Below are 12,295 nucleotides of genomic sequence, written 5' to 3' on the forward strand. Positions count from 1 at the left end.
CCCGACGATGCGATGAGAGAACTCCGTTTTCCAATATGCGACTTGTCTCCTCGCCGTTTTCCATCCAGCTTCTGCCTCCATTAGCCTGCTTCCTCGCCTTTGCCTGGATCTTCGCCGGCGGTGATGCTGTTTTGTCCGAGGTCCATCACTATTTTTGGAGTCTAGTTAACACTCAGTTTCTCAGGGGCATCATAATTAATTCCAATTGTGTAATGATTTTTTTTTTGTTAGATATAATGGATTAATTTTAGCTCACTTCATTGGTTTTTTTAAGCATAAACGATCCGAGCCCAATTGTGTTTGTCCAAAAAATTGTTGTTTATGAAAGTAAAAAAAACGCTTAAAATAATCAAATTATTCACAAATTTGATTTTTTCATAATAATCGGTTTGAATGAACCAAAATATAAGTGATGACACTTATCAAATTTTCATGTATAGTCTTTAAAAAAAGTTATTTTGGGTGTATATATGTAAGTGGTCTCCTGAAATTACTCTCTCTTATCCGTTGGATCCAAGACCAACGGAATTTTGTATTAAGTTTAATTTTGTAGCTACCCATTTGTTACGTATTCCTATTGCGCGAGTCAAAGACATAACGCATTAAAGGAAAATTCTTAAATGTACCTAGATTTTTCCGATGACTAATTGACCAGCAAAGAATCTGAAGAATTGAATGCAATAACACTTACATTATTATATATGCCGAATGCAACGCTAACAACATAGCAAGTAACAAACACGGAAACACCAATGGCAACATCATCATCACCGTTGCCATTTTCTCTCCTTTCAACTCTGCTAGCACTCACCATTGTTCTTCTTCTTCTTCTTCAGTCTCCTGTTTCACATGCAAATCCAGATGCTTACTTTCACGCTTGTCTCTCAAACAACAGATGGAAAAACCCATTAGCTCCTGTTAGCGTCACCGGAGCACTTTACACTAGGGACAACTCATCCTTCTCTTACATCCTCAACCTCCACATTCGTAACAAGAGGTTCAATAGACCAAACACACCCGAACCCATTGCCATCATAACCGCTTTCCATGAATCTCACGTTCAGGCAGCGGTTATATGCTCCAAAGCCAGCAAATTTCAGCTCAGAATCCGAAGCGGCGGCCATGACTACGAAGGCTTCTCCTTTATATCAGATGTTCCCTTCGTTCTTCTCGACCTGTACACTCTTAAATCTATTCACGTCAACATCCGAAACGGCACCGCTTTGATTGAGGCTGGTGCAACACTTGGCCAACTTTATTATAAAGTCGCACGGAACAGCCATGTTCATGCCATCGCTGCCGGAGTCTGTCCTTCTGTAGGCACCGGCGGCCACTTCAGCGGCGGTGGCTACGGCAACCTCATGAGAAAATATGGCCTCTCCGTGGACAACATCATCGACGCAAAAATCGTGGATGTAAATGGTAATATCCTTGACAGAAAATCAATGGGGGAGGATCTATTCTGGGCCATTAGAGGAGGTGGAGGTGCCAGTTTCGGTGTGATTCTCTCATGGACGATGAAGCTGGTGGAGGTTCCTCCATTGGTGACGGTGTTCAAGGTGAATAGGACCTTGGAGCAAGGCGTCACGGACCTTGTTTACAAGTGGCAACATGTTGCACCAAAGATCGACAGGGATCTCTTCATCAGACTCCAGCACGAGGTGCATCACAAGAGGGTTCAAGTTACCTTCATCGCCGAGTTCTTGGGACGAACCGATAGACTCTTGAGTTTGATGAAAAAAAGTTTTCCTGAACTGGGATTAACCGAAAGTGATTGCGTTGAAATGCCTTGGGTGAACAGCACTCTTTTCTATTCAGAATACCCAATCGGAACCCCAGCAGAAGCGTTGTTATTCGAAGCAAAAGACCCTGCTCAGTCTTATTCCAAGAGCAAGTCAGATTTTGTGAAGAACGTTATTTCGAAAAAGGGGTTGCAATCTATATGGAACAAGCTCATCGAGAGTGAGGTAATTATTATGCAATGGAGCCCCTATGGTGGAAGAATGTGGGAGATTCCAACTTGGGCTACTCCGTTTCCTCATAGAGCAGGAAACTTGTTCAAGATTTCGTACTACATAACTTGGTTACAAGATGAGGAACGTGTCGCTAATCATAACTTGAATTTGTTAAGGTCCATGTATAAGTTTATGACTCCTTTTGTTTCCAAATCGCCAAGGGAGGCTTTCTTTAACTACAGGGATAGAGATATTGGAGCCTGTCCAAGCAATGGAACAACCAACGTCGATGCCGCTCGAATTTACGGAGCCAAGTTTTTTAGAGAAAATTTTGATAGACTGGTGCAGGTCAAAACCAGAGTTGACCCGGAGAACTTCTTTAGATATGAACAGAGTATACCACCTCATAAAGGTTAATTGGAATTACATTAATATTTTGCTTGGATTGATATGTATACATAATAAATTTAAAGAATGATGTATATGTATCAAGAAAGTAATTTAAAGAATACAATTTTTACAAATAATTTAAGTCTCTTCATTTTAATCTTTTTTTTTTCGGAAGAGTAAACTTTTATTTAAAGAAATTTTCAAAGAATATTTATATATCTTTGAAAGTATTTTTTGGTTTATTTTATTTATTTTATTTAAATACATTAATTAATTAATTAATCATATTAATGATTTGATTTGACTAAAATAAATAATTTGATTTTATTTTAATTTACATTAATTTTTCATCTTATATATTTAGAGTCATAATTAATTTTTTATTTAATTTAATTGAAAAAAATATTAAATTATACCATATTTTGTTTGATAAAATTAATTTTAGTTAATCAGTTATATTAATTGTTTGATTTGACTGGAATAAATAAATTAATTTTATTTTAATTTGTATTTTTTTATTTATTTTGATTAATTATTTTTAAAAATGGTTTAATTGTTACATAATATATTTATAAGATATTTTTTATTTATTTAAGTTATTGTATTTAACCCAACAATTATAATTAATTTGTTATATCAATTATTTAATTTAATTAATTCAAATATATGTTATTTGATTCAATTTATTGTGAAGTTAATGTTCGAATCATTATTTATTAAAATTTTTTCTTTATTTTTTTTTTTGATATTCAATATTTTAATTTTAAATTTTTTTATTTTTATTCATTGTTTATATTTTTTTTATTTTAATATCAAATACAATAATTTATTATCTAATAGGTATATGCACATCATCAATTAATTATATGATTATGAATATTTCTTCAATTTATTAAAAATTTTATGTTCTTTTTTTTATTTTACCTATATCTAAATTTCATAAACTTTTTACTATAAAAAGTCATATATGTTAAAAGAGAATCTCATTTTTTATCGATTATTCTTCTATTCAATAATATATTTTTTTCTCTTATGATTCATTATTTTTAGCCTTTGATTTTTTTTATAAACTATAAAATATTATTATTTGTTATTGTACTCAATCTCTTTTATTTCTTTTATTTTGTTCCTATTTTTTTATTATTAATTTTATTATCTTTTTCATAAAAGTTAATTTATCATAATTATTCACATGTTGAGTCTTCTTAATGTTTAAATTATATTCCTTATGTACTTATTTTTATTTCTAATTTGAGAGATTATGTGATGAAATAACATCGATAAAGACTGTTGTAGGTGCATCTTTTTCTTGGTCTTTTTAGCTTATCTTCCATTTCGTAGGGATCATGAATACTTATATACTGTGATACTTATGCATAAAGGGTAAGTATAAATTATATCCTATTTTCTCTTAGTAAATTGTTATTATCTATCTTGAAATAAACAAATATTTTAAATTATTTTGAGTCAATAAATCTGTCATTGTTGTGACAATATATTGTATATGAATAATGCTATATGTACATCAAAATTAGTCACTAAAGTCAGTCACCAGTATAAAATACATGTTAAAAACTTAGAATACAAATACACATTAAAAATAAATTAAACCACACATGTATTTATATATAAATAGCATTTTTGATTGTATATTTATCCTATTTTTAGTAATTTTGGTAGGTGTTTAAAATAAAAAAATAGTTCTAAGTATATTTAACAAAAATAATTTTCTATAATAATTTTTTTTGTTATGATAATAAAAAAGATAATTTAACGATAAATTTTATTTCTTATTAAATTACACTTGCTTCAATTGGTTTTAACATAAGCGTAATAAAAATTTTTATAAATTATGACAGGATTCAAACTCCGACCTTTGTTTAAGGGGATTAGTGAGTTAATCACTAGAGATTCAAGTTAGTGATAATAACTGTATTTTTATTCAGATGTCAATGATGGTTTTTTTTTTTTTTTTGTCGTCATGGATGTCAATGGTATTTGGTATACGTGTAATTTTCAGGTTTTTGGTGGGTTGCTCGGCCTTTTTTGGGCTTGGGTTGGATCAAAGGTTAAGTACAAGATATTGTTTGTCTTGATAATTGATTTCGATCCATATTTTTTTATCCAACTTATCCAAAAACTATAAAAGATATAAGACCACAAGCCAAAAATAAAAAAATAACGCTCTAAGACCCAACAAAGATAATTAAGAAAGAAAGAAGGCACCAGGCACGTGGTAAAGATTAGGGATGTTTAGAGAACAGTCTGTATTCTATTTCTAGTGTTTGACTTAGTTTATAGTTTATACCCAACAACCTCACATTCTTCTAGAAATCATGAGCTTATTATTCCACTCAATTAATTTTTATTACGATATGCATAATGTGTATCATTTCAGCAGCCAGGCCCCATAAAATAGTTGTCGTTACTCGTTAGTATTATTGCTTAGTACCTAATACTAATTCATCCTTGTTTGCCTAGGCGGCGAAAATTCTTCAGTTTATAGCAACCTCCACCTAATAAGCTCTTCTCTCTATCTCTTTTTTTTCTTTCTTTTTTTTTTAAAAAAAATCCATTGGGTGATATCCATTAATCACTGAATAAAAATTAAACTGACATTTATAAATTCTTTTGAAGAAATAAATGAAAGATTTGCAGACGAAAAACTTACTAATATCGCTTTTGTTGTTGCATATGTAGGATTTAAGCTACATGAGAAAAGAAAACAACATCAGAACGAGTCTAGGAGAAAACAGAAACCAATGTTATTTTGCATACATTAAAAAAAATGAAGAAGAATAATGATATTTGTCGATTAAATTGATCTAAAGATATGAATAATTTTGTTTAGTAGATGAGTATTTAGAGGCATAGGTAGTAATATAGAAACAAATCTAGCTGTTGTTTGTCATTTTTCAGAATAAAATTTGCCAAAGAGCACGTTGATCGTGCAATATTGTACGCAAGGTGAGGTAATATTGTTGTTAATTGTTATTCAAGAAAAATACTAAAGAGATATTAAAAAAATAAAAAATATTATTTATATACTAAAATTAGTTACTATATATTTATATATAAATATATATAATTTAATTTATTTTTAATATATATTTTATATTTTAATATATATCTATTATGATAGTTAGTTTAATTATTAATTTTAGTATATATCTAATATAAATATAAAAAAAAGTACAATAATAATACCGTAAAGTCTTATTATTTTAATTTTGGTGTGAAAATTGATGTAAAAATAAAATATAATCAATATAAATTTAAAATAAAAATTTATATACAATTATTTTTATATAAAATTAATAATTAAAATTTATAAATAATTTAATAAATTTAATTAAATTATTATTTAACTTTTAAATATTAATTTCATATAAAAACAAACGGATATCAATTTTTGCCTTTAATATAAACGGAAAGTTAAGTTAATAATGACGACCACCACCAACAAAATGTGACATCCAAAGAAAAGCATGTGCAATTTTTTCAGATTTTTGGTCAGGGTCACAGTTATCCTATCCCATCTTCAACCGAATGGCTTAAACTGTTAAACAAAACATTTTATGTTTGTATGCGTTATTACTTATTACCAATCGACGAGGATGAAAAACAAACGGAGTAACACGTCATTTTATGCGTGCCGCCGTTATTCTGCTAATCTGCTTCCAGCACATCACAAACGACTTCAATAAGGGAAAAACTAGCTGCTAAGTCCTACCCTTCCTCGGCGGCCATATAATAAGTGACCTTATAATAAAATAAGAGCAATGTTAGGGGACCAGCAACATTTGTGATTGGTAGCCATCAACTAATTATCAATGATGATTTGATGATGTGAGATTGGTGTGAGATTTCATCCAATGGCTCACCTTTTTCTATTGGTTACATACTGACTAAAATACAATAAAATTGCTGGTCCCTAGACTTTTTCATAAAATAATATAATTTAAAAAATGATGTGAATAAAAATCAAATTATTTTAACGTCTAGATTTTTTTAATTCAGAACTTGTTTAGATATCGACCAATCACTTAATAAAAGAAAATAATATTTTTGCATGGGCGATTCGATAAAATGGAATAATTTTTTTTTTTTTGCGAAATATAATTGAACAATGAAATTATAAAATATAAAACAGTATTACTATTTGATTATCCTTAATTCACTATTTTTTAATTTAGTAAATAAAATTAAATTTGACTCACCCTTAAAATTTTTCTTACTTTTTTAATTTTTTTTACAAATGAGTCAAAAGTCAGAACGTGACTGAAAAAAAAAAAGAGAAGAAGAAAAGAAAAGGCGAAAGCCTAGAAGAGACGCAGTTCCAATTTTTGTGCTTGGTAGCTTCCTCTGGTTCTTTCCCTCCCTCGTTCTCTTTGACGGTTGACCCCATTCTCTCTCACACATTCTTGTAATTACGTACCCGTCAGAACATCCCCCTCTCGCTTTTCAACTTCCCGGAATTTTGGAATCCCCGATCTTCGCTGCTCCAAACAACCACAATGCGCACTTTCACTTTCTTCCAGCGTCTTTCTAAAGCTTTCCATGGCTACGACTCCCACTTCAAGCTTGTACTCCTCTGCACCACCGTTAGGTACCTCTCCATCTACTTCCTTCCATTTTCCTTTTCCCTCTTCTCTTGCTTATTCCTATTACCACTTGACGTTTTCATTTCTATTATCATGGATTCAACGTTTCTTCTCTTCCAAGGTAGATCCACATATACTCACCAAAGCCGGATTTTAATTTAAACATAATCAATTTTGCTAATTATTCTCTGATCCGTTGTCCTACTCCCATCCTCTGCACCAAACCATGCTCTCTTATTGAGATTCCTTGCAATTATAAATTGGAAAATAAACTAAAACATTGAGTGAATAGATCTAACAAGCAAGAATTATGTAGTTGAGATGTGTCAGATTCAGATCACAAATTATAAAATATGAAGAGTTGAATACTGAAGAGTGTATTTGTTGTATATGATGCAGCGGTGGTGGACTTTTGGCATACGGCGAGGCGGTAGCTCAATCGGAAGCGGCGGTAGTGAAGGAGGAGAAGAAGAAGGTGGTGGTGCTGGGGACAGGTTGGGCAGGGACGAGCTTCTTGAAGAATCTGGAGAATCCCAGATATGAGGTCCACGTGGTGTCTCCTCGCAACTATTTTGCCTTCACGCCTTTGCTTCCTAGTGTCACGTGCGGCACCGTCGAGGCCCGTAGCATCGTTGAACCCGTTCGCAACATCTTTAGGAAGGTAATAACTTGTTAATTAAGTTTAGGTGGAAACTCAAGTATAGCCTACTTTACATTGTTGATAACTGAGAGTCATTAGATAATTTGACTAAATTTTTATCTAACGATTGTTAATTATCAACTTTACGTGAAGTCGACTGCACCTGATTTTTCACCTTTAATTTTAATAAGTTTTTATACACGACTAATATAAAATTCAGGTATATACTTTTTCTGATTATGTGCGAATATCATTATTATGATTGTATTTAAGATACTACTATTATTCCATTTCACTAATTCAGTCCTATTGGGAGCAAATTTGTTTAGAATAGCTAATGGCTGTCAACGGTTTTGATTGGCCAACTCATCTTACATTCTTATGTTAAACCGAGGAATCTCGCTAGGGAGCCAATGGAGTATTTGTACAATGGGCTATTTATTTAGCTCAATATGAGTTAAAAAATGAACATCTAGAGTAAAATACTACTAATTTCTCAAACACATTACACTTATACTATCTAGAATAATCATCCGGGTATCAGGATAATAAACATCTGATATCCTACTGAATCGAACATCCCTAAACCCTCATTGTACACATTGTATAAATACTCCATTGGCTCCCTATACTTCTTCTAAACCGAGCACTAGAGTCTTGAGAAAAGTACATACGCGTATATACATATTTGCTATATAAGTTTATACACATTGTTTTAACTTTCTAGAGTTATTACTATTATTATTATAAAATTATGAATACAAAGCGCTTTGGTCTTATGTTAGGGTCTTGTCACTGTAATTTGACTTCACTCTTGTATTAGGACAATGTTTGTGTGATGATGATATTTATTATTAGAATAAGGTGGAAAGTCCAATTCAATTGTTTCCATATGAAATTGATAATTGAAAACTGTTAAAAACAATTTAATCAAATATGTCAAATCATCGATTATCACCTTGGAATAAATTTACACATATTCTGATAATTAGGTTACTGGTATAGAAACCTGCTTAATGCCAGCTTTTTCACGTTTTCCTCCTAGCAGAAAAATGTGAAAGTAGACTTCAGTGAAGCAGAATGTCTCAAGATTGACGCAGCAAACAGGAAAGTTTACTGTCGATCAAGTATAAGCAATAATTCGAATGAAAAAGATGAATTTGTTGTGGACTATGACTTCCTGATCATAGCCGTGGGAGCAAATGTAAACACATTCAATACTCCCGGGGTGGTGGAGAATTGCCATTTCTTGAAGGTTGGTCCCTTTCTAACCTCGTACTGAAAGCCATTAAGTCCCATGGCTCTTACGTATAAAATGTGACTGGATTCTGTTTATGCATGTGTTTTTTTTTTTATTATTTTATATTTTAATATTTTCATGGATGTGGGTTACACTGTGCAGGAAGTTGAAGATGCACAGAAGATCAGAAGAACAGTTATTGACTGCTTTGAGAGGGCAAGCTTGCCTAGTGTAAGTGAGGAAGAGAAGAAGAGAATCCTTCATTTTGCTATTGTCGGAGGTGGTCCGACCGGGGTGGAGTTTGCAGCCTCTCTTCATGACTTCGTCAATGAAGACTTGGTTAAATTATATCCCGGTATAAAAGATTTGGTTAAGATTACGCTTCTGGAGGCAGGGGAACATATTTTGAGCATGTGAGCATCTAACTCTCATTATTCCTTTGCTTTCATTATTAGCAAATTGATGAACAATGCCTTACCATCCAATTTGCGTTTTATGAGTAGGCATCCGAAGTATTGAACTAAATCATGGATTTTTATATATGTGGGTGGTGGTTTTGTTTGTTTAAAATTTGGTAATAACTTATGTGATTTTAGTAACATAATGACATGGTTCAATAGAAGGTGTTGTAGTGTACCTGATATGCACATGTTAGACCCAAAGAAACCAGCTAATAGTGTTGAGTAGGATGTGAAATCATTGGGTTGAAAAGTTGACAAGCCGAAGTGTTTAAGAGGGAACAATTGGAAACATATATAACATTCTGCTTACAATCTTGTGTTTTACATAGTAAAAATCTTGGAAGCACAACACAACTACAAGAATTTAAGATAGTTATTTGAACTTTGAAGAGATAGACAATGAGAATGGTTCTTGTTCCTTAATAATGGTAGGTTTATTTCATATAAAGTAGGCAATGCTCATAAAAGTTATGAAGTTGTTGTTGCATTCATTGTTAAATACCTAATCTGACCATAAAACTCTCATCAAAGGTGATGTGTGTTTTTGCTCATTTTTCAGGTTTGACAAAAGAATCACTTCTTTTGCTGAGGACAAGTTCCGAAGAGATGGCATCGATGTGAAAACTGGATCCATGGTTGTGAAGGTATCTGATAAAGAAATTTCGACTAAAGAAATGAAAAATGGAGGAGAAATCACTACAATGCCATATGGAATGGCTGTCTGGTCAACTGGCATTGGGACTCGTCCATTTATTAGAGATTTTATGACACAAATTGGCCAGGTTTGTGTTTGGGAAATTTGACATTACATTTATTCTGATTTATGATTTTTACCTTGTCTCTTGAAGCTTATATGTTTTAGTACTATTCACTTGACACGTACCATTCTAAGCAGATTAACAGGCGTGCTGTTGCTACCGATGAATGGTTGAGAGTTGAGGGAACCAACAATGTGTATGCACTTGGAGATTGTGCTACAATAAACCAGCGAAAAGTCATGGTATCTCATACTATTTCTCCATAATTTATTCATTCACTTTAGCACTACTAATAGTATGTATATTGCCATTTGCCTATTCCATTGATATGGACTGAGTAATTGGATTCAATTATACTAGGTTTACATTTGGCATTTCTTCACAGTTTTGTTGTTCTCTCCATCATTAGTGTAAGTGTGTAACACAGCTACATAATTTTGATGAAATAGTAAAATCTCTATTTTTCTTTTGTAGAGTGATAGACATAGTAAGTCTTTATTAAAACTCATCTTGCTGAATAAATTTGTGCTGTATTTGTTCTTTTTAAAGTTAAGTGAATCTGTCAATGCATTCTAAATTAAGATGCACTCACTCAATATCTGGGACTTGTGTTTTAGTATGAGAAAGACAATTATTTGAATTTCAAATAATCTTTTTTTTCTTTAATAGTGAATTTCGTTCTCGGCATTGTAGGAAGATATTGCGGCAATCTTTAAGAAGGCGGACAAAGACAACTCAGGAACCCTCACGGTCAAAGAATTTCAAGAGGTATTGGATGATATCTGTGAGAGATACCCTCAGGTAGAACTGTATCTGAAGACTAGACAAATGAATGATATTGCTGATCTGTTGAAAGAAGCCAAGGGAGATGTTGCAAAGGAATCTATTGAGCTGAGTATCGAAGAACTAAAAACTGCACTTTCTAAAGTGGATTCTCAAATGAAGTTTCTTCCTGCTACAGCACAGGTGCATGGCATGTTAATTAGTTGCCTGTAGGCTTTCTATCTGATGATGTCTCCTCGGTGACATGACTTATGTTTCTTTTGGCACGCTCGTATTAGGTTGCATCTCAGCAAGGCACCTACCTTGCCAAGTGCTTTAATCGGATGGAAGAGTGTGAAAAGAATCCAGAGGGTCCTATCAGGTTCAGGGGAGAAGGACGCCATAGGTTCAAACCCTTCAGGTATCATATTAGCTTACTTGCTCTTAGTTCTTTTATCATTCTCTTTATGTTTATACATTGATGAATATGATCAAAGGGTCTCCATAGTTGAAGGATTTACTTATTAGTGCATGGTTGATTGTGCCTCAAGGTACAAGCATTTAGGTCAATTTGCTCCTCTGGGAGGAGAGCAGGCAGCTGCACAGCTTCCTGGTGATTGGGTTTCAATTGGTCATAGCACTCAATGGCTTTGGTATTCTGTCTATGCAAGGTATTGTTGTGTGTTCCTTTTGGTCTCATTATTATATCCTTAAAACTGCTCTTAAGACATTCTGAATACTGAATTATTAATGCTTTTGTTTGCCTTGAACAGCAAGCAAGTTAGCTGGCGCACACGGGCATTAGTTGTATCAGACTGGACAAGGCGTTTTATTTTTGGAAGGGACTCAAGTCAAATCTGAGAGCATCGTCATAAATCTTTAAGTCAAAACTGTAATGGCAATATTGCAGGGCTGTTCAATCTTGAGTTTACTTTGATGTAGGAAAATTGGTGTGTTCAATTCCTGATTCTTTGAATAAATGCACTAGCAGTTCCCATGTCACAGGCACAGCTGCTCTTTTCTCTCATCATGCTTTTTACCACTCGCAGCATTAGTGGGTCTCCGAGTTTTGCTGTTGTATTTCGGAGATGCTTGGTGACTTTAGCCTTTCAAAGGCCTTAGGCCTTATCATTCATGCGATGAATAAAGACTATAGTTATGTTATGTATTCCCATTTGTTGAGTTTGTTGCTCAAGGAAATAACAATCAAGTTAACGGAGACACAGATGAGTTCTCTGTCTGGAATGAATTATTTTGTTTCTCATATCTTGTGTGTTAATCCATAAATGAATCGTCAAAAAAGGCATTAGTCAGCAAACGTACTTGCTTTGTTGAGGATTTGAATTTCATCCCTTCGAATTGTCTGAAATTTACGTTAAAACAAATACAAAAAATAGGCTGCTTCTATAGCATAATAGATTGATGCGGCGTGCTTTGGCAATAACAATTTAATCAACCGTTTACGTCTTACGATAACATGTTTTC

General features: G+C 32.9%; 1 protein-coding gene and 1 pseudogene across 1 annotated transcript; both read left to right on the forward strand.

Moving 5' to 3' along the window:
* Window positions 1–747: 747 nt before the first annotated feature.
* On the forward strand, window positions 748–2,372 carry LOC107627986 (berberine bridge enzyme-like 17 pseudogene; annotated as a pseudogene).
* A 4,233-nt stretch (window positions 2,373–6,605) lies between these two features.
* LOC107626231 (external alternative NAD(P)H-ubiquinone oxidoreductase B3, mitochondrial) lies at window positions 6,606–12,074 on the forward strand. The gene is made up of 10 exons (XM_016329066.3): window positions 6,606–6,954; window positions 7,349–7,610; window positions 8,638–8,844; window positions 8,992–9,242; window positions 9,850–10,072; window positions 10,186–10,290; window positions 10,742–11,014; window positions 11,110–11,231; window positions 11,362–11,481; window positions 11,584–12,074. The coding sequence occupies exons 1-10, from the start codon at window positions 6,863–6,865 to the stop codon at window positions 11,669–11,671; spliced, it is 1,743 nt and encodes a 580-aa protein (XP_016184552.1). The 5' UTR covers window positions 6,606–6,862; the 3' UTR covers window positions 11,672–12,074.
* Window positions 12,075–12,295: the final 221 nt, after the last annotated feature.

The sequence above is a fragment of the Arachis ipaensis genome, chromosome B2, assembly GCF_059453495.1.
Source record: "Arachis ipaensis isolate K30076 ecotype BB chromosome B2, ASM5945349v1, whole genome shotgun sequence".
Lineage (NCBI taxonomy): Eukaryota > Viridiplantae > Streptophyta > Magnoliopsida > Fabales > Fabaceae > Arachis > Arachis ipaensis.